The following is a 27,245-nucleotide window of genomic DNA, read 5'->3' on the forward strand; positions in this document are numbered from 1 at the left end:
ATACCTTATAGCCCAGTGTAACAATAACCAACTAGCATGCTGATTAGAGAGCTATACAAAAAAGGTCAGGCCCTAGACAGAGCTCTTGCGTGATGGGCTCCATTTAAATGCCAGGCTCTTCACTTGTATTTGTCTGAACAGACATACATATAATAATCTGCTCCCATGAGCACAGCCCATTTGTGAACCATGGGCTGCTTTGGTAGGCAGACAGGGTTCAAAAGAAGAATCTGAAAGCAAAATGTCTCTGCTAGAGCTTATGTCATCTTCCTTTCTCTAAAGAACTGAAAAAAAATCATGGCATTATTTTTACTGCAAAGGAAATAGTGTTTTACTTAAATCATAACAGATGGAGTTTTCTCAGGAAAGCCACATAATGCACAGGGTGTGATTTTTTTTTTAAGTGAAGTGAATGCTAAACATTCATCACATTTTTTTTTTTGTTTTGAACACATAGTAGCACTACACTAGCAGGCTATCCACTAATAATAATTTTGTGAACTGTTCCTCAAGAGTTTCATTATTAATATAGTAGTCAGTGGTGGTCATTAAAAATTCAGCATTTATCCATTGTTACTTTGTTACAGTATCCAAGACACACAAGAATTTTCCTATCCTTAAGGAAGCAAGTAATTGAATAATTCAGTTTTTACTGTGATATGTTAACACAGCATGCACTCTGTACCACTGAACTTGCCAAATTAGAGCTATCTTTCAAAAATCATAGGAACAAATAAGACTTTTGTCATTTTCAAAAGATGTTAGTCTTGTTACAGCAGGTCACATTTAGACAGACATAAGAGACATATTACATGTGAAATTATAAATATATATATATATATATATATATGAGAATGTGTGCTAAAGAGAGGGAGGGAAAGAGGCAGCTTTTATACATAGGACTAACCATCAGAAACTCATGCAGGCTCTGATACGGACTCCTCTGTGGCCTTGGTCAAACTACATTATCCCTTGAATTCATTTTCTCTATAAACAGAAAGTTGCTTCTAAAATTTAGTTGTGTTGTGATTCACTTGCAAAACACTTTGAAGATGTAAAGTGCTACAAGCATGCTACACAATTATTAGCTTTCAGGTTACCAATAATTTAAGCAAAACTTACTTGGAGAGAAATGGCCATGGTTATTTAACTTTACTGCAGCTGTACATTTGAAGATGAGTCACATAACCCCGACTGTTCATTTCACATTAGCTTTTCAGAGAAACAAAGATCATCGATTTATAATGAATAAAATCAATCTGTTCACTAATGAAGGGAAAGCTGCATTGTTTCAATACCAGGTAGTTCTGCTTGATACAATGCCCACCCCTGTGGCACCAGGTTTACGAAGCTCTGCAGTCCATCTATGCTTTGCAATCCAGAGTGAAACCAAATGTGAAGAACACCTTCCCCATTAAAAACAGACACAGGTCTAACCTGCTGCATACCCTAACTGGGCTTCCATCAGATTATGCCTGGGGGCTGATTACAAAGAACCTCTCAAAGTCTAAAAGCTTCTCTTACTAATTAACAATGGGTGAGTGGGATATATCCCAAACATGAAAAAGAAAAAAGGAAGGTATTTGGACTGGAATCCAGTTCTGCCCAGGCACCTTCACACCCAATATGGTCTAAATATACTGAATGTTTTAGTAAATTAATTACGGTTTCAATACTTTTTCTGACTTGTACAATAAAAGATTCATCTCACCTAATTTCAGGTACCTGACCTAGTCATCATAGGCTTCCTATACATGCAGTGGAAGAAAAGAGGAACTTTCAGGGCATGATTCACCTGACCAGTTTTAGACAAGCACTTCAGGAAAAGACGAACTAAATGAGAGAAGCATCTACCCTTCTTGAATCTGAAATGGGTGCCAAACTCAGCTGCTGGTGTTAACATTACAAAACTCTGAATATGGTCAGATGAATCGCACTCATAACATTTTTCCAGTGTTTTGATAGTATGACCCAGACCTATTGGTGGGATGACAACAATTTCTGCCATCACCTATGCAAGTGAAAGTGTTGCCATCACCACTGCCTGCTGTGTCCAGCTTTTCCTATCTTTACTGCTGTGTACCATAAGCAAAGCACCCAACAGACAATGCAACTGGCTACAAAGGAAAAAACAAGCCCAAAAATAAAAAAAATTTCTCAAGAATTGCTAGATCACCCTACCCAACAATCCAAAGTATACATTTTCTGTTTGTTTTTTAGTAAACCATATTGTAAAAAAATACCAAGGAAACAATTCAAAGGTGCTATTTATGTTCCTGTCACTCCCAACTCTACACTTACTGATATAATCCCTTTCTCTGATGATGAAAATACCACAGTAGCTGACAATTAAAAAAGAATTGAGACGTGAAGCTATTGATTTTTCATATCCTTAAGACTACTTCTCTCATATAGTCAGAACTAAAGCGCTGTTTACCTGCACATTCCCCCCAGAACCTTAGATGTACTTTTGGGATTTTTTTTTACTTTTTGGAACTGAATCTGCTTTTATATAAACATGCTTTACTGACATGCATAATAGGTGTGCTCTCTGGACCTCCATAAAATCTTTAGTAGCAATCATTAATTTTTTTTTATAAACAAATATAAAACCATTTAAAAATACTGTGGTGTTTTTTGAAGTGGCTCTTTTAAGTGAAGAGTCTCTTCCTGAAATCTCTTTCATATTCAGTTATTTACAATAACTGTCAGCAAAATCCTTGTTCCATTGAAAGTCAGTGCCAAAATGTTTTAACAATTTCAGTGTGCCCAGGACTTCAGCTCATCATTCTAAGAATTCAACTGATTTTCCTGAGCCAATTTAAGCCAAATATATTGGAGTACTTCTGAAATTTCAGAGCTGTGAATACTAGAAGTTTCATGAAAATCACTAATAGAGAAAAGACGAACTCAAATCTGGCCCCACCTCAGGGACCATGATGGCAGGTCCATCTGGCCAAACAGCACACCTGTTGGTGTTGGAACCAGGTGTAGTGTGCACAGGGTCCAGCAGAGCCAGGAGTGTGGAATGAAGGCGTACAGCAGCCTTTGCTGGCAGCCAACCCGCTCCAGCGTTAAGGGGCTTCTGCCGCTCCCAGCGCGCGCGAGCCCCCTAGGCTTCCTACAGCAGCATGAGTCACAGGTATGCAGTGTCCCTCAGTCCCCTCTGCCTCACACTACTGAGCCGTGAAACAACCTACTCCCAGTCCTATAGCCAGGAAAAATTCCTACCTATATCAAAGGAAGATGGGTGTGCATAAAGACAGTGACCTGCCTCAACATAGCCTTTTATTATTTAAGGCCACTGTAAACTTGTGCTTAATGCTACACACATCTTCAAATTCTGGTGATTTGGGAAAAAAAGTGAAATCTGTCATTATTTATTGAAAAAGGGGCCTTAAATGAGAAAAATATGTATCTGTTGCTTATGCATCGGTAATTTGATCTGAAAATAAGCTTTTTCACAGGAGCCCCAGAAGTACTGTGATGCTTTCCTTTCTGCAAGAGTAGACAGAATACATATGCAATATTTAATACCTAATTTACCTTATACTAATGTATACTTATATTCTTCCTAACCATAGTTACAGTTAGTGCTTTACTTCTTCTGCTGTTCAAGCCCTTATTCTGATAAAGACAAATAAGACGAAGGTATGAGGAAAAAAAAAGGTCTTTTACTAAACATAGGTTTCCCTTCACAACCCTCTTCCTTTGTGCTATAGTGCAAGTATATGTCTGTTAATTCTATGAGAAAGGAAAATATCCAAAATATCAGACATATGAAGGCAAGAGCCATAGTAATTTTCTATTTGTTCACTTAACTACTTTAAAATGTCAGTCTGTGTTCAGGCAATAGCATAAATTGCTCTGTATAGCATGTTTCTTTCTGTTTTCTTAAACAAAAAATCTGACACCTGCCTGGTATTTCTTATAGTAGTCACTGAGTAATATAACATACTTTAACAAAAAAAAAAAAAAACAACTGCTAGCACTCAAAAAAAAAGTATGGTTAATTTTATATATATATATATATATATATATATATATGTATATATACATAGAATATATATGTATATATAAATGTATTGTTCTGAAAAACTCCTGATGTCTTCAAAAGCTACAATCCTTCTTTATTCTGTAGCTCATTTTTCTCCCCTAATATAAAACTTCTCGCCTGACTGATTCCATCCATTGTCTTCTCCTGAACTGAAGCTAGTATCAGGATTCTCCTGAACATTTTAAATATGTCAGCTTTTCCAGAGGATTCAACCAGGGTATTTGTGGGGACAAAAATAAGCAAAAATGCCTCTTTAAGTAGGTAGCAGTGATTTCTGAAGCACAATGAGGCCTAGGTTTTCTACTTCCACGTCCCCACAAAGCAAGTATGTTATCTTTCTGGGTTACCTGAACTGCTGCACGGAGGTGAGAATCCTAATGTGACCCTTAAGGCCAGGTCTCCCAGACAGTATCATAAGGATTATCTCTATTACTTAGCTTTTATTGCCATCTCAATACATCCCAGGAGCTTAATAGCTGGAGATGTCTTTTGCCAGTGCAACAGTCCTGAAGCAAGCACCGTATAAAAAACATTTATTTTAAAAGGCCTTTAAAATAACTTACATATGACAGCATTCCTCATAATACTGTATGAACATGAAAACATGTCTTATTTGTATGATGTTTACATATACAACAACATGATTAACTGCAAACTTGTCTCTCATGTATAAGAGTGTGCACCTCCTACCATCATATCCTTTGGGGGATATATCTCTGGATTGCACCTTGGGAGCTATGGCTCTCTTGCCATAGGCATGGTTGTCATAACTGTTATATTCAAACGAAGTCTTAGAGTATTTCTCTAGTTCCTTGGCCAAGTTGGAGCGGGGTGTGGTGGTGGGGACATTGTTTCTGTAGCCATACTGAGGGATCTCCAATTGCTTAACAAAGCACATGGGCCTAGAAATTAAAGATATGTACAGTTTGTTAGATGCAGTTCAGTTTACTATGTTTGTGCATAATTTATAGTTCAGATTAGAAAATCTTAGTTATTTCTTGTACTCAAGAGACAGCAATATATTATTGCATTTCCTTAGTTTGGTTATTTTCAGCAGACAAACAGTATTTATTTCCTTGAACAAAGCCTAGACAAAATTAATTCTAATGTCACTAAATGTATCCTGCAGCTAAAAGTATTTTAAAGTTCTGTTTTAAAATACTTCAGGGTTTCCCTTTCCCCTTGTAATTGCACCACAAAGCAAACATTTTTTTTTCTTTTGGGAGGTGAATTGAAGAGGGGCAAGCAGACTGACAGAAGAAGTTTGGACAAATTCTTTAAATATCAAAAAGAAGAAGTAGATTGGGAAGCTCCACCTAATTTATGGAGTTTCCTCCATATTTCTTCCAAAAGAGTTGTATGCTGTTTTCCGCTGTGCTTTCAAAAGCAACTATTCCTGTTTCATCCTTCAATATACAAATCCATGTTCATCTTGAGAAGAGTCTCAGAAGCCCTGTCAACTCTGAGCTGCTGCCTTGCAGATCCTGCTCACCCTTAAATGCAAGGTTCTGGCAGGAGCTGCAATTCCTGATACACAGATGCACACCTCAAGGAAGGTCCTGAGCACGAATACAAAAGAAAACTGTTTCAGTTAAATATCTCTTTCATTTAGGATGAGGGAGAACAGTCAGAAGAAGCCCTGCTTGATGGAATTCAGTCATTTGAGAAACTTGTGAAATCTCAGTGAAAGAACGCTGCAGTGAATGCCACCGTCACACCATCTTCTGCATGTGGACATCAGCTCAAAGTCATCCACTCAAAGCAGGCAAACCAAGGCCAGATCCTGCAAACCCTACCTATATAAGAAAGTGTTACATGACTGGGTAGTAGGAGGCAAAGGCTGCACAAGGCTGCATGTCTACCTGCTGCACATAGTAGGAGGTGAGGATCATGAACAGCACACCTGAGATGCTTCTGGTGGAATCAAGAAGCATATATGTTTTTCTTCTTTTTTCTTCTTTTTTTTTTTTTTTTGCATTTAAAACCAGAGGAAACGGAAGGAACAATCATAGGAACATAAATTCAGTTGAGATCAGAAGTATCATCATGTTGACTAACAAAGTGAAATGTGCTCAATAGTAAGAAACATGTTTTAAACATTATATCTTGTTTTTCTGAATGAATTTATTATCATAAAATTTATTCAGGATATTTATGTAAAGATCACCCAAAAAACCATATTAGTCATACTATTCCCTTTGATTTATGTATGCTTATTCCTTTAGACACTTCTTCCTCACAAAATACAGTGGGCTTATTTTTACAATGAGCTGATATGAATAATAGTTTGATCCTGTTTCAAGATAATCTATATTTAACCAAAAACCTGCAGTTCAGATCCTGAACATTTAGTGCAAATCCAAAATTTCAGTGGAATAGAAGTCCTATGAATTTGATTTCTTTTTAAGTAAGAACTTTCAAATGCAGGTGGAATGGAAACTGGGATGAAGACAAATATTCAAGATTTACTCTTAAAACATCTGCGTCTGCCCATCAATTGCCTGCACACAAATATTATAAATAGCTGCCAAGTTCATCATAAATACTTCAATGACTTAAAGGTAAAAAGGAAGCAAGAGACAAGATGAAAGAATTATCTGAGTTGCCTATAAAGCCTGAAACACAAGGCAGCTCACAAGTGAAGTTAAGATTGCAGAACAATCCTAGGGAGCTTGCCAGCAAACTGGATGCTGCTTTTGAGCAGTTTCCTTCTATGGCAACTGACTTCAGTGGATTCTCTGTAATGAGCAGTGGTAAAAGCCACTGCATTTTTGATCTGTCCTTTTCCATCAAGTGAGAAACTGTTTTATTCCCTCAAAGAATGGAGGTTTTTTTACTAATGGGATTTGAAGAACTCTTCTCTAAGAAACCTCTATGGGATGTTGTATGCCAAGCTGTGCAAACCGAATCAGGGGCAGTTAAGATAAAGCCCATCAAAAACAGATCTGTGGAAGGAGACCATAGTCAACAGGAATGATGAAAAATCTTCTGTAGACGTGAGCCCTAATTCTATGTTCCCAGCTCCACAGAAATGCTGGTTTTTGAAAAGACCATCAAGATTAGATGAACCTTTAAGAGAATATTTGAAGAACGGTGTTGATAGTACAGTAAAAAACTTTAAGTAGCCCAATCAATTTTTAAATCTAGAAGACAGATAAAGACTGAGAACTATGGGATAAGTAGGAAATTCTGGGAACTAAAACTGCAGCACTTCCTCCACGCTCTTTGAGGCAGCTGGGAGGGATGTACCTATTCCAGCCCACAGATATTGCAGTATCCATGGAGAAATTCTGCAGCTTTTGGGGCATCATCAGCATAAGGCTGGGTCAATCATGCAGAAGTGTGATTGCTTTACATGCATCCTTCACACTTCAGCTCCTAGGAAATAATATTTTTTCCACCCAAGTATCTCAAAAGAGGAGACAATAGCACAAAGCTGGATGCAACTTCAGATAAATGTACAATCCTACATGGATGAAGAAAAGGAGTATAATCATATAAAATTGGTTAAAGGTCCCTTCCATATGAAAATTTAGACAATTCTTCTCTTTTTCTTCTCTCTGTCCTTCCTGTCAGAGAATGGGGGGAACTAAGACAAAGAGCTAGGCCTGATATTATTTTGGAATCTAAGCTATACCTGGTACTTTTCCTAGTGTCCTGACAAAAGTCTACCAGTTTGGTAATGCAGATAGGGCTTCTGGTTTAATTTAAACTGATATTTACTAGTAAAAGCCTGCTGAAAAAACCAAGACTTACCGGTAAATATTAGTTTATTCCCAAAAGATACCAACTTTTTTCACACTGTTCTTAGACTTTGCACTCCAGCAGTCATCTTTACACCAAACAATGCCTAAGACAAAAATGAGCTTTTCAGCTTTACATGTATTTGCCAAAATAATTACCAACCCTCCCCCATGAAAACTGAGTGGGAAAAATACACTGTGAGAATTGGATCCAGAAGCCCTAATTCTATCTCTTCTTTAAAGGAGATATATATGTATATACAATGTATATAAATATAAATTCTCAGATTAGGTGACTGTGTGATGAATTCTGCATAAGAATAAGTATTATAGTGATTTCTAATACCTTAAAACCCGATCTGATGCCTGGTTTGATTTTGACACATCACAGTTCTGATGCTTCTCTTGAGCTTTAGCCAGTTTCTCTGCTGCAGCAATAGGACATCCAGAGAGGCTGCAATTACAGAAAGGAAATTTAATTGTCTTGTCCTGCATAGTTTCACATTATAGCACTGATCCAATTACTCCTTCTCCTCCTTAGCCAGCATCAGGAAGAATCTGAAGGAAAAGGATTTCCAAAAATGTTTTGATCATGTCTATTTTCTTTAGAATAGACTTCTTTTCTTCTGCTTTCACAGTTGCATGGTAAATCCTACATCTGCTCTTCTCTCACAGTACATGGGGAGATAAGTCATGGATGTCAGCCAGGGAATATACCAGTCGGAGAGGAGAATATAAACTGGATTCTGCTGTGCAGCTCTGCTAGCAGACTCGTGACCTTTATGCATCTACAAATGTTGCCAATGAAATGGCTCCTGAAGACAATTAAATGACAACACCATATAGGCCAAATCTTGTGCTGCTTCACACCTCATTCAGCTCCATTAACTCCAATCTTTTTGCTAAGCATATAAATGAGTGCAAAATTTTGCCTTGGGTTGCTAAATCTACATGTCAACTGCTAGTATTTGTTCATGAATTTCAGCCACTAAAGTATGTTTTCTAATAGTAGATGATGAAAAATGAAAAGCATCTCTGCACTGGAAATTCAATTAAATTTGCTAATGCTGAACTATTATTGAAGTGGCAATAATAAGCCTGATTCTTATGGAAGATTTAGAACTGAGAAAAATAAATATATTGATGCCAGCAGATGGTGCTCTTAGTGAAGCTGTAAAACCCTGTGACCTGACAATGGAGGGGGTTCCTTTCCTTGTCATAGTCTATTGCATGCTTATGTGACCGCAGCTCTCTGTGCTCTCCACAGGAATAGAAATAAAATAAAAGGCAAATCAGTGCATTCCCAGATGTTCCCTTCTTTACAGGAAATAAATGGAAAAAAAAAAAAAGAAAAAAAGTGAAGTAGAGCAAAATGCCCCAAAGGCTGCAGAAAGAGGTGAGCACCGACTGCAGAGTGCTCCCCCCGTGCCCGCCCTCACTGCCCTAGTTCTGCAGAGGGTGAGGGAGCTCTGTGCAGCTCTGGAGCCGTGCCAGGGGGCAGCTGCGCTCCACTGACATGCTCTTCCTCAGACACCTCAAATATTCTAGTGGATATTCAGCCAGAAGTGAACGCTGCTTCAAGCAGCAGTAATTCCCATAGAGCCTTCTCAGAGGTTTCTGCTGCATCTACTGGCAGCATCACTGCAGAGAAGGAGTACCAGAGCTTATTGCAGGCAGGCTGGTACCCACAAGAGTCTTCTGGGGGAAATGCAGCTGATATGAGGGGCTTGGTAAGACTGAATGTCCAGTGCCTGTACTTCCTCAAGCCTACAATTAACAGTAAAAAGGAATCCAATAACAGGAACACTGCACAGCTCCTTTTACCCTCTTATCCTCTTAAATTTTCTGGATTTTTAAAATTGTAAAGGAATAGGCAAGATTTTATTATTGTTCTGTGGGAAAACTATGAATTTAATTTGCAATAGCATCCCTTCCTTAAGAATCTATTACTAATCTTAGGAAACTATGGAAAAGTTGCTTTTTTCCTTGATCTTTTTTTTTTTTTTACTAGAATACTTACTTCTATTATTTCTGCCTTTTCATTTTTAAGTGTAATGAGACATGTTCTTAGTGTTTCTTAAACAGCTGAGATTCTCATTCAGTTTTAGCTGAATAAGTACTTAGGGATTAAGACTGTGGTCAGTAAGAAAGCTAATGCTGTGTATTTAAAATGCTGCTTCTCAGGTATTAAAAACCCCAATAATTTAGGATTAGAGTAGGTTTTTTCCATGCACTAGAGAAAAATCTCTGAGGAGAGTAAAGTGTGAGAACAAGAACTCTGTCCTAGTCCTGATGATGTTGAAAAAATCTTTCTCCCTGCAACACACCTATGAGGAGTCATACCACTTCTTTTGTACAACTGCTGTTCAGCAAATATCAAAACAAAAATAAAAAAAGTCCACTCAAAAAGCTAAGGATGCTTAAAATGTCTTCTGTGGATCGATTCATCCATACTACAGCAAACGCACACTCGTTCTCCTCAGAAAATACATGAATAAATGTTACTCCTTAAAATGGATAAAGCACACGAAGCACCATCTGTCAATCCTCAGAACAGAACAACGACACACACTCACTCCCCCCCACCAATGGACTGCTAGAAGGGCTGCAGTTGGGAGGCACTGTTCCCTCTAGATTGGTGTCCAGCGACGGCATCCTTACCTTCGGTGGGAATTCCTGTTGCTATTTACGTGGCCCCGGCCTGTGCAGCCTGGTGTAGGACACTTAAGAACATTTTCATGCATGGCAAGAACTTGACAAGGAGAGTAAGAGAAAACAGCAGAGTATGAAAACAAGAAAAAAAAAATCAAATCCCAGTATATATGAAACCATTTTAAAACAAAGCAGGATTCATTAACAACCAGCATTCCTCAAAATACACGTGACACACATAGCCAATAAAGCCTGATGAAGAAACTAAGTATTGTGACCCTATGCTCATTAACACAGGGCAACAGTGAAAGTTATGGAGGTTACAGAACCTATAAACAAATTCATCTCTGGTGCAACAGTGAAGCAGAAGACGCCCAACATCTTCTTCATACAAAACCACTGAGCAAAGATCAGCTCAACAGTAAAGGGTGAGCTAGCAACCATACAAAAACAAAATTACAGACTGGAAAAACTCTTTCAGGAAAGGTATGTATTCTTATTACATAGCTTTATAAACACAGTATCAAACTCATGAGCTGAAAATCGGCTCTCAAGTTATACTGGTAGAACACTGAAGTATTTGAAACACACCTCAGTACAACCCTGAACAGAATTTAACCCTAACTATATGGCAGCCTGATTGAGCTAGGGGCCAGTTCTGCTTGCTTCCACATAGATATATCATTCATATCTACATAGTGAGCAGAATGGATCCTCTATTTTTCACTTGTGTTCTCTACAAATGTGATTTTTTTTTTAATATACTAAGAACCAAAATTAAGTACTTAAAAATTGAGGGATGGCAGAAAAAAAATGTAAAAAAGAAGTGGTACAAGCTTAAGCAAGTAAACTGATTTACATCTGCATCCACTGCAAGCTGGATGGAAAACTTACTCCAAGGCCGCTCAGAGCAGTACCCCTCTAAATCATAAAGCTCATGCTATGAAGGGCCACATTATCAAGAACTTTTTGGGAATGCTGAAGAGTTTTTTATGACATGAGGCATATCTAAATCCATGTCTCTGAGCTGGATAGCAGTACATCACTCAATGGGAAAAAGGCTATCCAGCCCTTGTGAAGTTCTCATTTTCTCACACAAGAAGTGGTCTGGAAGCCTGTATTTAGTTCTCACTCAAAAAAAAAAAAAAAAAAAAGAACTAATAAAATCAGTAGATACGTTGACTGAGTTAAGAACTGAATAAAAGCTGTTCAGAGACTTGAGAATTAAACCATGTATACTCATTAAAACATAACCATCATCATCACCCCATCATCAGTGTGATAAAATGTGTATAGATGCAAAAGCTTCACTCTGAAATTCCTAATATTTAAAGCTGTTGTTGAAACATGCTTCACAAGGCCAACATCACAGGAAAAAAAAAGATGAGCTCACCTTTGTCATTTTAGTAGGTACAAGAGCATGCAAACAGTTTAAAGCTATATTCTTCTTTGATTTGCAAAGTCTTCTAAAGAGCTTTTTATTTACCATTTGAAAAAATTATAGAACTTTGAGCAACTGAATAAATATTTGTGTTTCAGAAAATTACAGGGTATTGGAAAGCAGAGAAATTACTTTATTTTTTTTACTGTATTCAGAGACCAACCAAACTACAGCAAAGTTTCCTAAAGCACTTCCTCATTACTTTACTTCTGGAAGAAGCCACCGTACCAGGAAAGAGGAGACTTGGTATGTCTGCCACTCTTGCAGTGCTAATCTACTTCTGTTTTCCTGTCCATCAGAATCTACTTTCCTTTGGAAACTGGGGACCATTTTAGATCTGACTGTCTTTACAACACTTCCTTAAGGCTGTTGCAAATTCACTGAGGTTAAGTCTAGAAGTGCTAATGGACAGTGAGGATTTTAGGTCCATACGGAATGGAATCCACAACTCCATTTTAAAACCGGTGTGAAAGAGAATTGGATCTTAGCTAGACACTTCCTGATGAAAACCAGCACAGAGTAGTTAGCTTCCACAGAACCATGCTGATTTCACCAGCCAGGGAGGTGACTTCCAGAAATGAAGCCCTTTGCCTTTAGGTGGCTGTTCATGAGCTCATATGGGTGAACTTCCTATGCAGAGAATTTGCTGACATGGCAGGAAGTTCCACCCATGTGACTGAGAGGGATTGTTTGCTCAAAATCCTGAGTTCTGTAGCTAAGTAAACAGCCAAATTATTATTTTTTATAATATGCACTAGTTTAATATAAATTATGTTTCAGACACAACAATAACAATGGAAAGGGTTTGCAAGTTTTTCAGGAATAATTATTCCAGTACAAGACAATAAGGACAGTTGATGTGACATTAGCACGCAGAAGCAAAAGCAGTGCATATCTTCTGGAAACCTTTTTCTCTGTTGACTAAATATGTCTATTAAAAAATAACCTAGGATTCTCAAAATCAAAGAATACAGCTTTAAAAGTTGTTCTTTTAGTGTAAAGTTAGTAAAGAATGGAAATGATGGAATAAAGGAAAAAGTATAACACAGAACAGTTGACTAACTTGAGACAAACCATACTGAAAAATGAAATTAATTTTTTAAATAAAAGGTTTAAAAAGCATGCTAAAAAAGTTTTTGTAGTTTTATCCCCAGTTTCCATGAAAGAATGTGAACTTACTTTCTGGAGGGACCCTATCTTTGTGTGGGCATCCTGACAAACTGCGGTGATGGGGGTAAAGCCCCGTTACATGGCCAGTTCCATCACACCCAGGGGTAGGACATTTGCTCTCTTTCTTTTCTGTTCTTGAGGGATCTATAATTTACAACAAATGTGTCAAGTGAATGAGTCTTTTCACATTTCTGTAAGAAGGTTCATTTCATCATGTAATTTACTCTTTGGTAAATGTTATTATGAAAACTGGAAAAAAAAAACCTTCTACTTCTTATCACAGTTCTGTCACTTTTATCCTGTTATCTTCTTCTCAGACTGCAGGCTCCCATGATCACGGCAATATCCATTCACAGTGACTGGAAAATGACCTTTTTATAGCAAAGCCATACCATTGTCAATCAATGTTCTGCTGGCAAGCATTAACTCAAGGGTGAAAGGTCATTTGGAAACTGTTTAGTTGGAGTTTCCCTTCTTTATATTCTTATTTGCCTCATGTGTTAAGGTCTGCAAAAGTACTGTCATAGCAGTTCAATGTCCTGAAAGTAGCAAACCCAGCTCTCCAGCATAATGATTTCACAAAAATCCCTTTTCCAAGGCACAGTAGGAAATGACTCGTTTTCTTTAAATTCCTTACAAAGTGGCAAAATTACATAAATATTCCTTGATCTTCAATAAATTATGGTGGAGTAACATTGTAAGCAGAATTACCGAAAGTATCGCTTGCATGTAAATCTGGGCCATTACCAACATGCATATGTAACATTTGAATATTCATACGCTTGAAAGGTTAATGACCTTTTAGAAGTTTGTTGGATCTTCTGCCTACAAATCAAAGAAAAGTCTAACCAGACATTTTTTCCACAAAATAAAGTTTTCTGCCAATGATGTAATGGAATGCTATCTAGAAATTTCTCACATAATGTCATCTGCTTATTTCTTTTAACAGAACATCTGTAGAACATCTATTCTTCCAGACAAGCACATGATACAAATTACATCTTAGCATCTTGACCACAGTTGCCAGGTTTTGGACATTATTGCTGATACTCATATCAGTATTAAAGGGATATAATTCAGGATATTCAAATTGCTACAGTTTTGGCTCGAGATCACCAACATCTTTTTTAGTCCATAATTCCTTTCAATACCCAGTCTAAACTATCCTCATTAAATAATTTTATGTTGCTCTTGTAATTTCTCTGCTTCAGTATTTATGCTTTCATCTCCGTAAAATAAGATTTTGCTAGTTGTTTTCCAGTAAGCCTTTTTTACATTAAATTCCATCACAGCTTCAACAAACAGAACCCTCAGTACAATAGGGGGAAATTTCAATACTTGTGGAACTTCACGGACCACCCATTCTTTTCATCATGAATCAATACAATCCTGAGTTCACATTCTGTTTTGGACTTATCTTTCTGTGATTTCCTTCTGGTAGGTTTTATATATACTTTTACTTCTCAAGTTCTTCCAAAACAGCTTCATTTTACAGAAAATCTTTAGCTCCTTGTAATGACTCTCCATGTCTTACACCCATTCTTAAAATATAATATCATACTTAAACCTTGTATTTTGCAAATAGAACCCCTAATTAGGATAGTTTTATTTTACTTAACTTCCTTGTGGACTGTAGAACACAATTCTTTGTTCCATGCTCTTTAACAACAAATAAACATATAAATCTATCTCCAACGTGCTATACAGTTATCACAACACTCCTGGAAAGACCATAATCTCATACATCAGGAAATTGAAGAAAGAGATCAAGAAGTTAAACCCAAGGCCACAGAAGGAGCAAATGTCAGAGGAGGGATTCAAATTCCTGCCAGATAGGCCTGTGCTGAGACCACTAGAACAGCAAGCCCACAGCTACATACATACACAACTCTAAGCAACTCATCACGTCAAGTACTTTGGGATGTGTAAAAGTATTAGATAAGTGAATAGATAATGTAAATGAAATATAAATTATGTAAATATAACAATATTCAAGGACTGCAAAAAATGTAGATGATTAATAGACCATAATGGCTTTTTAGAGACTTTAAACTAGAGGAACTTTAGCTACTCGACATTGTTAGACCTCCACCAAAGTCAGTGAAGGTATTGTAATTTAGAGCAGCTGAGGATCTAGACACTTGCATCCTACAGCATCAAGCAAATCCTGCTCTGTATTCAAGTCTACATCATAAAGTTATAGCACATATCAGAGCCTTAAGAGCCTTTATGGTCTAATGAGTCAGAAAAGATGCTGTATACTACTCTTAATGATTTCATAACTTGCATAAAATTGCACTTGCACAATTTCCCATTGCTTTTAATGGAAGACATTTGAGTAAACTTTTCACAACTTTATACGAAACACTGGATACTGTTCTGTAAATCTTCTTCTGCTATTTGGGAGAGATATTGCAGTTTTACTGAACTTTGCAACCTTTTCTCACTCCTTGGCACAATGGAAGTATTTCCTGAGTGAAGGGTGTCAAAGGACTTTAAAAGGTCTCAAAATGCATAAATTTCAGAAGACCTGTTTAGAAAGCTTTAAATGGCAGGGGGAAAATGGTTAGTGGTCCCTTAATGGTTGTTTCAGTGATCTCTGAAGCCAAGAGGCAGTTCTCACTGCACACCTGTTTTCCCAAGAAAGTTTCCACCTACTGTATCATGTATCTCCAAAGGTATCTCTTCCAGCAGTATTTGGAAGATAACATGTGACTGGAGAACAAATGATATAAGCAACTGTCTTCCTTCAAGCTTCTTCTCTCAACAACTACCAGAATGTTTCCCACAGGTTTGTTGTTTTGGTTTGGTTTTGGGATTTTTTTTTCCTTTTTTTTTTTTTTTTTGAGGTGTTTTTGTTGGTTTTTCTTGGGTTGGGTTTTTTTTTGGTTGGGGTTTTTTTGTGTGTTTTGTTTTGTTTTAAATAAGGGAATATTTTTTTTCTTTTTATATAAAAAAGGTCAAGAATGATACACTCCACAAAATTTCATGGTCCAAACTCCCACAGTATTTAGTCCCTGGTGAGCCTTGGACCTATTACCAATTCAGCCTGCAGCTCCCAAGAAATAGGATGGTTCAAAGAAGCTATAGAATTTACTAAAATAGGACATCCATACATTTCTCACTGTCAGAAATAATATAGGCTTTTTGGAGGTAGCAGGCCTATATGCAAAAAGGTTTTCCCAGCTATATATAGACTGGAAAGACTGAACAATACCAGAATTTAAAAACTGTTCTAAATTAATTTTGGTTTGCCATGTTTTCTGTGTTTTTAGAGACACATACTCATGGGGAAATGCATCCATAATAGGTCATATGTGAACAACATTTAGTACAACATCCACATGGCTATGCAGTAATACACTAACTAAATAAAATTGTCTTCCCCAAATGCCCAAAGTTACTACAGCATACACTGGACCATATATTTGTGGTTAGAACAAACAAAACTTCACTAAAATACATTGCAGCAGTGTTTGACATCAGTAATTTACATGTTTTTCTAAAAGACTGATCATTACTTTTGTTCAAGACTTGTGAAAAATGACCAAAACTTTCTTGGATCAAGATGTTGTCTGCCTACATCAATGTCACAGGCAGAGATTTAGAAAAAAAGAAAAAAATGCCCACCATCTTAATTGTAGAAAGCAAACCAAATATTTTTGCAACAAATATAAGATAAACTTAGTCCCTGTTTAGCATCTCCCAAGAAATACCATGTCCTCAACTTCCACTAAAGTCAATGGGAATCAGGGGTGTTCAGTGAATCTCAGGAGGTATTGAACACTAAATACAACATGGCCCTACATGTACAGATGTAAACACGTTAAAGAGGGGTGTCATACATAAACACACCATCACCATAATTATCCTGCAAATGAAAAGGCATTCTAAAGGAAACCTTTAGTCTGTTGGGATTTTTTTTGTTTGCTTCGGTTTCTATTGGGGTTTTTTTTTGTTTCTCTTGTATTGAATTATGGTCAAGGCAGCACCTTAACTGTTTCCACAATGGAATGAAACCAGTGAAGTGGAATGCACATAAGAAAGAAATTGCTATTGATCTCAGCCCAGGCCACACCATGCCTTGCATAGCAAATGGTTTCCATTACCTTAGTATCTTAAGATAATTAATGTGCAGTCACTGCCCTTATCTTATGTTATCGGTCATTTTGATACTGTTCAATTTCTATCAGGCAATTCTACATTTTAGACAGGAGAGGCTTCATCAATAACTGTCATTTGATGATAATTTTATAAGTCACGATGCCACCTACCCAATCCAATCTGTAATATATGCACTTCATAGCTGATTGACTATCTGCTACATAAACCCCCCCTCTTCAATATAGTTTGCAACACAATTCTCTTTTTTAATTATTACTATAAAATATATTAAAACCTTGAGAAAAATCTTTGCCTCTTTCAACATGATCTCTTGTTTTGTTTCCCTGAGAAGTTGCTTTTTTTAATCTAGCCAATGATATACTGCACATATTTCTAACACTGCAAAATGAGTTCTTTCATTTTATAATCATAGCATGATGCGATTTTACAATCATGTCATACTACAATTTTAATCAAGTTCCCATTATGTGGAATTAATAACTTCATTTCAGAAATCTATGCAAAAACTTAACATGTTAGCTCACACTTTCTCATGACATAACATACGGTATATAGAAATATTACCTTTACCATAATATGGCTTTTTGACATGGCCGTCACTTGGTTTAGGCTTCCTGTCATCTCCAGAAAGGTGTCTTGGAGACTGTTCCTCAAATGATCTCATATTATCCCTCCTTCCAGCTTCCACTGCCATTTTTTCTCTCATGGCTTTTGCTCTCTCTGTTTCCAAAGCAATTGCTTTCTCAAGCAGGGTTAAGTTACCTTTTGTCATATCAAACACTTCTTCAGACCTATCTGAAGTAATAGAGGTGGTATCATCGTCTCTTTCATGACAACCATCCTCCTTGGCACAGCTAGAAAAAGTCCTAGATCTGGGGCTCAACTGTTCTTCAAGCCTCATTAGGTTCATCATATCAGAGTAATTCCGGTCTGGTGTTCTTCCTTGGAAGTCATCTTCTTGCCTGACATGCTGACGAGTGTTCATGTTTTGCTGTTGATTTCTTTCCTGTGGGTTTGTCTCACTGAGTTTCCTAGCCAGATCAAAACACTGGTTCCTTAAGCACTCCAAACTGCTGAGACATACCTCTTCATCACTCTCCTCCACTATTTTTTCTGTAAGTCCATTGTTCACAGGCTTCCCTAGCATTACAAAGTTCATATTCCTATTGTCTTGCTGTGAAGTATTGTCTGCATAATTTCTGTCATTAATATTTTCTGAAAGCACTACACCATGTCCTTGTGCTAATAATTTAAGGGAGTCCACTGTTTCCCTAACAACATCACTGTCTAAATCTAAACTCAGCTCACTTTTTCGACCGATATTTTCATTTTTGTCACTATCATCTTCCAGACTATTAGATGTATTGCTGTTCATTTCTGATTCTGTCCTGGCTCTGTATGCTGCATCCTCTGCAATTTTGCCAAGATTTAACAATGACTTGGCCACCAGTTCATCGTAATTATCATACTCATCATTATTGTTATCGTCTTTTTCTGTGTCTTGCATTATTCGAGTATTGTGACAATTCATTTGATGGTCTTCTGCATAAAAAACAGAAACAAAGAAAGAAACAAAGAAAGAAAGAAAAAGGAAAAGAAAAGAAAAAAGTGGCTACAATTGGAACTGTTGTTGCAATCGCACGGACAGAAAACAAACTGCATGTCAAATATTGTTAATCATACAGCAATTTTAGAACACTATGGCTGACCCATTTGAACTGAATTCTCTATAGTCCATAGGGCTATTTTTGTTTATTTGCTATTCACATGAATTTCTTTCACAGAACTGATAAGAAAAAGGCAATCAAAATGCTAATTACTACTACTGCTGAATATTATGGCATAAATACTTATGATTCTCCTTTCATTTCTATATTCACAGTTTTATGGGATTTATTACAATCACATTATTCAGATGACATAATTGCCTATGTTTCCAACTTTTCTCACTCCTGTATTTCCTGTAAATATGGTAGATGGCAAAGGAGTGAATACTACTGGATTTATTCTCTTACTGATGAATGCCATTCACCAAAAGAGAAAGAGTATTCTCCAAGAAGGAAGAGTCACATTTTTAACACCATACACACAATTAATACTAGTTGACCAATAGCAATACAAAAAGATTAAAATGGCATTTTACTTAGTGGATCCATCAGTAAAATCAAAATCTCTCAGTTCAACTGTGGAGAAGTTAAGAATTTTAAAAGAGTTGTTGCATGAAAGGAGGATAGAAGGAATTATATGCACAACATAATTTTAAGTAAATATTCTAGCCCAAATTTTATAGTCATATATGTGTAATCGGGCTGTTATTTATTTTTTTGTGTACTGTAAAAGAATGGTGCAGAGTTACCACATTTTATTCAGCTTTGTTCTAGTAACTGTTGAATAACATAGGGAGGTTTTAATAAGATGGAGCCAATGAGAGGCACTGAGGAGGAGATTCACCTCACCTAACTTTAGACATGAGCAAGGCAGACACCTACACCTACATCTACACCCACGGTTCCATCCTCAGTCAGTAAGAGAAGCAGACACTTTATGGACACAGCCCACCTGATCTGGGTAAGATACCTTCTTGAGAATAAAACTGATAACTACCAGAAGTGCCTGTTTCTCTTCATTGACAACAAAGGGACTCAGACTTGATGCCCACCTTAAAGGTACCCATACTCAATCAGATGAATATCATTCAGAGAGCATCTTCTGGTATCTCATGTTCACTCAGTTACGTCATTACTAGACCCAGTCTAAAAACATACATTCATAATTATGGAGTAATAAACACTGCATAACTCATATTTTGGTAATTGGCTACCCAAGCTGTATTTCAACATTTTCCAGCACTGGACGAGAAAGTTCCTAGATCCGTCATTACAGTGACATGCCAGTCCAGTTTTTCAGCTGGTGCAAACTGTAAGACACCAGTAGAGCTAGGATAATTAACAGCTGCTCAAGAGCTAATCCATCAACTTCTGATAGCATCTTTTCAGATTGGATGCATTTTCAACAGTAGTACACCTAAACACATAGCAATTTCTGAAGTGTGGCTCATATTTTAGGTTAAACAAGTCAAAGTGGGAGATTTCAGGTAGTGGTGGCTATTTTAGGTGGCTTGTGCACTAACATTTTGGTAATAAGAAATGTGTTTGATAAAAATATTTTTAATGTCAGTAGTCACGATAATAAATCAAGAGTTGTAAATACAAAGCTAAACAGCACAATAATTAATATTTCAGCCACAAGATAGTATTTCTTCTACACAGTGGTTAGGGATCCTGGGATGATAGTAGGCTGTAGTTAAGCAGCAGAACTGGTTGATGACTAGGCTATGTCTCGGAAAAAAATGCTCTAACAGTAAAATATTATATCTTACATATTATCTGCTTAAATACAGAGGAAAGATAATTAATAAGGAAGATTATATGGTATTTCTACATCACAAGATATTCCAAGTCAGTAGTGGATTATCTGTTTATCATAAAAGGTGGCTTTATTTTGGTTGCTGTTTTTTAAGATTATCATAATTCACATATATGTTTCAGTGCCACAAAAATTAAGGGTATCAGAGTATCAGATTTTCAGTGTACAAGTAAGGATTGCCACTTATACTTCCTATTTGAAAAATGTCCATCTTGAATAACTGAACAGAAGAAAGCAATGAAAGATTAGTGGATAGCACAGACAGTCTGTGCTATTTGAAAAGTAAATACACTAATAATTTTCCAAAGTAAAATGTACAAACAAATCCCACATTAATTTAAACATTAAGGATAAAACCTGGTGCCAAGGAGATTGTTCCATAGAAACTGAGGCTTTTGTGGAGCGCTTCTTGTAACCACACTGATGGGCAATCAGATGCAGCAAAGGAACATCAAAGTAATTAAAGAAGCAACAAGCTATAGCTCCAAAATTGGCAGTGCCTTCAAGTTGAGGATGAGGTATCAACAAAAACTGGTGAAATCAGTCCAAATCTAGCTGTATGATATTGAAATACAAAGTAGAAAAAAAAAAGAAATTTCTCTAGTCATCCTGAGAACTGCTCAGGTACGCAGTGACTATTATAGGCCAACTTTTGAAATATGAAAATTTTCAGGGGTTGTTTCTTAAAAGGGGGGATGTGTTTGTAAATGATCACCAACAAGAGGAATATGTAATACCTTGCCTCCAGAAGTGAAAAGTCAAAATATGAATCATGTACTGTATGACAGAAGACATCTAAATTCCTTTTGAGTAGGTAAGGTGGGTGAAAGTCATAACTACCATATTTTTTATTCTGTTTGTTTGGCTATATCCTTTTCTGGTCTCCCATCCATTCAGTCATAAAATGAAGAAGGAAAAGGTAGTTGAAGAGAAGAAAGTGTAAAGCACTAATCCCAGATGACAGAGGTGGGAAAGTAAAATATTTGAATACGTTTAATTTCTCATATTTTAATTTTTGGCCTTTTTTGCATCTCCTTTCTTTAAAAACTATTTTACTCATGTCTCTTATCTCCATGCAGCAGTTAATTTTAATGAGGAAGATATTTATGTATGCCATCTCATCCCCTCAATAACAGCTGAATTCTAAGCTTTCTGGTGAGGTACCTGTATCATCTGTTTATCAAATTTTAAATACTGAATCAGTTTGTGTATTAGTTAAGGGTCTTCTAGGAAGTATGTTATGCTAGCAGCTGTATGTGAACTATATCTCTTTTCTTTGATTCGGGTCTGTAAAGTTTAATCTTGCTTTCATTTCACATTTCTGTGATTCCTTAGATTTGATCTGTAACTCAATAACTACCTTTACAGTGTGCTGCCTAATGGCTGTCTGTTAAATGACTGCAAAACCTGGAGAGTATAAGAATTACTCTACCACTTGCATAAGTTTTAGAACCAGTGATGCAAACTGAAGGTTTTTATTTTGTGAAGAGATTGAGTTTGTCTCACAAAGACATAAGCTAGCCAGTTTAAGTGAAGAATGCACAAAGTTTAATATATCCTTTTTATGTTAACTCTAGGGCTGCATGGACAAATACGCAATGCAGTTTAAAAAGAATATCAGATTATTCTAGCCCTCTTCCATAAAATATCATGACAATTTAGACATTCTAGATTGTATAATTTGTTCTTTTTAACTCCCAGCATATGCAACAAATGGCAGGAAGAAATTATAGTGGAGTAGTGCAGAACAGCTATTAAGAGCTGGAAGCCTTTAGCCTTTTCTAGAGAAGTGCACTTGTATTGCGCTAAAAAAAGTGAATAATTTCATTTCTTATTGCACCTTTCATCCAAGGATCTCAAAGCACTTTACAAACATTATTTTAAAAAGCCTCACAACACCCCTGTGAGGTAGGTACTTTAACCCCTTTTTACAGATGGGAAATTGAGACACAGAGAACTTCAGTGACTCTTTCTATGTCATATCAGGAGTCACGGGAGAATAAGAATTATAGCCTCTATATCCTTGACTGTTTCCTCCTTCTGTTCCTATCACATCAAATTTTAAACAGTATTTTTTTCAGAAGAAATGGCTTGCTGGTTTCAGTGTAGAGAGTCATGCAAAACAGCACCTTCCTTTTGAAAAGGAAAATACACAGCATTTAGACTGAGAGATTCTGCAGAGAGAGGCAATGATACTTCAGAAAAAGCAACTACATTCCTACCAAAGGACAAAGACTTCAGAAACAAGACTTTCCGGGTCTGTGGTCTGTGTATCAAATCACTCACTTTTCTTCCAAGCATGGGCAAACATGACGGCTAAGAAGCTAAACCTACATGTGGTCACACAGGCTTCCTGCCCAGATGAATGGTTTCATTATCCAGACAGCATTTCCTGATTTAAAACACTTCACTGCTCTTGCCACTGCTGCTTGTCAATTCCTAAGTGCTCAGCACATGATACTACTGCATCACCATTCTTCTCTTTTTAAGCTGTAATGCAGAGTACAGGCACACATCTCCGCACTACAGTCTCTGATAGCTGGCCTATGAGAAACATTTAGCAAGACAGTGTTGGCACAAATGAATTCCAAATCTTAGAAAGTTCCAGCATAATATGGAGAGGGGGATTGTTTGTACATTGCCATCTTGGGTAGAATCTTGTGATTAAGGAAACTGAAGAGGTAGAAAACAGTGAACTTTCAACTTCTCCACTCCACAAGGAAGAAACAGAGGTGTAACTCTCCAAAGACCTAAGCAAGGTCTCCTAAAAGTCTAAACACTCCTACCAACATGGGATTTGGATTAGAACCCAAGTATTTGAATATGCCTGTCTCAGGGATGCACTGAACTCAAGTTGCATGAAGAAGCCTTTCTTCACCTCTGCAAAATTTCCTAAAGCTCTTTTATGCTGGAAGTGCTATAGGTAAAGACCCAAGCAATTATAACAATTATTATAACAACTGGTACCTTTATGGACCTTATATACTTAGTGGAAGTCAATAATAATGGTTATTATAACAATTGGTACCTTTATGGACCTTATATACTTAGTGGAAGTCAAAAGAAAAAGTTAACTGTTCACTTAGTTAATTGATTCTCTCTCTAGCAATTCCATTATATTCCATTTTTTATTTTTCCACTTCTCAGCTTGCTACAACTATTTACAATAGTTATATTGTAATAATACTGGGACTTATTGTTTAGACTCTCCTAGAATTAGAGTATTCAATTAATAACCAATGCTCAAAGTAAAATAAATGGAGAGTAGAAGTCGTTAAGTGTGGCAAGGAAGTCGTGAGCTGAAGAACACAGCATGTTACAGTAGGAGCCAGTATTATAAATTAATAGTGAGGACTACAGTGAATCAAGCCCATATAGACCTTAAAATATGCACAATTTGCCACCTTATGTATCTTTTAACTCCTTTCTTTTCTGCTATGTTTTGACTTTTTCACTTATTATAGGTACTTTTTATCTGGTTTTGCTTGCTGAAAATTACGTACTGCCTTCTTTTTCTCTTGTTCCTTTTTTACTTTTCCCTAAGGACCAAAGATGATCCTCACAGATCTGAATTTCTTTCCTTTTGTGGAGTGATTACTAACACATAAAGACTAACACATAAAGATATTACTGTTTAATTCACCTTCTTGCTATTTAAACACATTTTAAAATGAATATTAATAAATTATTTTGGTATAAAAGCATTTTGAAGATTTGGTTTTCTGTACAAATCAGTACATTCTTGTCTAAAGGCAGAGGTGTTTTACATAACCAATGCCCTGAAACACTCCTTTTTGTTTGACCTTCGTATGACCTATTATTATGCCTCTGCTTGTGTCACACCTGCATGAATAGCAAGCATCCTGATCTACAAATGTTCACATTAAGTATTGGTAGAATATAGATGTTCTTACTTGGGTTATTCCTATAAATATAAAGACAGCACCAGGTAAAACAAAGCAACATACTTTTACAAATTTTCTGTCATTTGTTATTCATCCATGTTTTCCCAATCCAAATCCCTATGAGCTATCTATATCAGTAGAGTTTTGGAAAATGATCTAAGGATATCTGACAGATCTTCTGACAAGATCATGACTGAGGTAATTTTGCTTCAAGCGCCAGACTGCAAGAGCTTCTTAAAGGTTATCTAGGTTCTGATTCAAGCCAATATGTTTAAGATTTTGTCATTTCACCACAAGATACTGTTTGCCTTTCTTTGATCTTAAGAGATTGTCACATGCTATTGACAGTGCACTGGTGCCATGGAATCACGCAGTAGCTGAGGCTGGAAGGGACCTTGAGGGGCTATGTGGTCCAACACCTGCTCAAAAAAAGTGCCAACTTAGAGCACTTATCTGTCAGTTCAGCTTTAAGGGTCTCCCAGGATAGAAATACCACAGCATCTCTGGGAAATCCATTCCAGTGTTTGACCACTGTCATAATGAGAAATTCATTATTATTTCTAAATGGATTTATTTTTTGTTACAACTTGTCTTGTCTCTTATTCTTATGCTACACACTAACATCTTCTGTCCACTCTCTGTACAACTAGCTGAAGCCTAAGTTCTCCCCTTAGCTTTTTCTTCCTAAAGTGAACAAACTAGTTTTTTTTCAGTGTTTCTGCACATCATGTGGTCCAGCTCTTTAATCATCCTGGTTGTTCATCACTGGACTCCAATACTTCATGACTTTCTTGTGCTGATGGACAAAATTATGTCTTCGGAGCATCTTGTGATGATGCTCCAAAACTGGACCTATTACTCCACATAAAATAAGGGTAAGTGCTGGAAAAAAGGGAATAATATTTTCTTTTCCTTTTTATTTCTGTGTCTCAAGTCTTTTCATCCTGACAGCCAAGTATTATTTCCAAAAGGCAATTAATTTTCTGGGAATTATCTTGTTTTCCTCCACCACAGAGACAGCAGAAAATATTTTTGGTTACCTACAGGCATGCCTCTAAGTAGGAAAGATCCTTGATTGGTATGAAGCCTGCTTGTTTGGTTTGCGGTATCTGCAATATTTGGCATGAAGGCATATGTTTAGGTTTGAGAAGAAATGTGCTGAGATTATCTGTGAACAGAAGTGGATATGCTTGGTTTGCAAGGGCAGGAAATTTAGCCAGTCACTCCCACCTGGTCCATATTTCTTTGTGAATCAGGTTCAGGCAGCCCTTGATTGTTTTAACTTGACTTCTGTCTGGGCAGATAATGAGATGGCTTTAGCTGATGACTGGCATTCATTTCATCTTACTTTTCCTCCCCAGGAAGTCAATATGAGAGAGGCAAGATATTTTATCTCACAGCCTTATAATGATTCAATGGAGTTTGGCAGTTTCTTTGCCTTCTCTCAGGGTTCCACAGCTCAGCAGGGCACCAGGCAATGAGGAAGCCAAAGCTATTCTCCAGATACTGGGATACAGCAGGAAGACAGCAGGAGAGCAGAGGACCAGATGCACTGATGGCAGAACACCCACTCAGAGAGCTCTTGGTACGCAGCTTCTCATGGGGCTATTCCTAAGACTGCTCCAGAAACAGTGACCTGTGCCTACACCCCTCTCCATATTCATTGCTTTACAAAAGATGCAGCCTGAAGAACATATTTTCAGTTCATAAAGCAATACTTTCTTTCTCACTGAGACAAGAGGTTGGAATCCTTAGTAGAGGGATACATAATCTCTTTTTACTGTTTTTTTTCAGCTCAGATCTCTGACTCAGTGTCAGGCCATACTGAACATGTCTCCATATAAACTACACATCTAGATTCCCTTTACAGCTAATGGACAAAAACATGCATCCCGGGATACAATTTTTCATTCTAACCTAGGTATCTCTAGTAGATTGGCTGAATTATCCCCCAGAAGTGACTATTTATCTTGATTCATTATCAATTAAACTGATGGGGTGAATCCTATCTGTACTGCTTTCACTCAAAATTTTCAAGTTGATCCTTGCTGAATTTCAATGGAATCTTTAGTATGATACAGTAGGAACTGCTGAGTGGAAGGAATGGGGAGCTACCCAAAGGGAACTATCTTTTGGTTGTGGATAGACAAAGATATATCAGGAAAGGCTGATGTGGATGGGATACTATGGATGCTTTGGATGGGATATATGCTCATGACTGTATGATTTACATTATTGTTTGGTCTCTGTTATAAGTTTAATTACTTTTTTATAGTTGTGTTTGATTACCAAAAAAAGCCTGTTTGTGCTTTGATAAGCTGACCAGACTGGCCAAAGGACAGAGGCACATATCACTACCATTCTAGAGGATGACAGAACTGCTAAATATGGTATCACTGAAATTTCTTCTTCATGTTTCTCTTTTTATCCCCTCAATGAGTTCAGTGCCAAGGAATCTGGAAAGACAAAGACATCTACATGCACAAGTGCCAGACTTTACTTCATCTGAAATGTAAAGTTTTTAGTTAGGGTGTTCCTTTATTTTTATCCCTTCATCTAGCTTTTTAATCTGCATTTGTCTCATTCCCTGCATTCTCATGACAGGGAAGGCTGAGTAACAATCCATAGTATAAGAAGACAGTAAATACAAATAATTCTTTACCTCCTTGGTTATAGCCCCTTATTATTAATATTCTCTTCTGTCCCTATTAATTAGGGACAGAACA

The 27,245-nt window shown here is 36.9% G+C and overlaps 1 protein-coding gene across 1 annotated transcript in view; it reads right to left on the reverse strand.

Moving 5' to 3' along the window:
* MYT1L (myelin transcription factor 1 like) overlaps positions 1-27,245 on the reverse strand; it is a 221,092-nt gene that overhangs the window by 63,136 nt on the left and 130,711 nt on the right. Inside the window, exons 6-10 of the mRNA XM_059842822.1 lie at positions 17,759-18,730; positions 13,073-13,207; positions 10,462-10,552; positions 8,147-8,254; positions 4,748-4,959 (exon numbers count right to left, since the gene is read on the reverse strand). Coding sequence (XP_059698805.1) covers positions 4,748-4,959; positions 8,147-8,254; positions 10,462-10,552; positions 13,073-13,207; positions 17,759-18,730 — 1,518 coding nt within the window. The remainder of the gene's footprint in view (positions 1-4,747; positions 4,960-8,146; positions 8,255-10,461; positions 10,553-13,072; positions 13,208-17,758; positions 18,731-27,245) is intronic.

Source organism: Haemorhous mexicanus, chromosome 3 (genome assembly GCF_027477595.1).
Source record: "Haemorhous mexicanus isolate bHaeMex1 chromosome 3, bHaeMex1.pri, whole genome shotgun sequence".
Lineage (NCBI taxonomy): Eukaryota > Metazoa > Chordata > Aves > Passeriformes > Fringillidae > Haemorhous > Haemorhous mexicanus.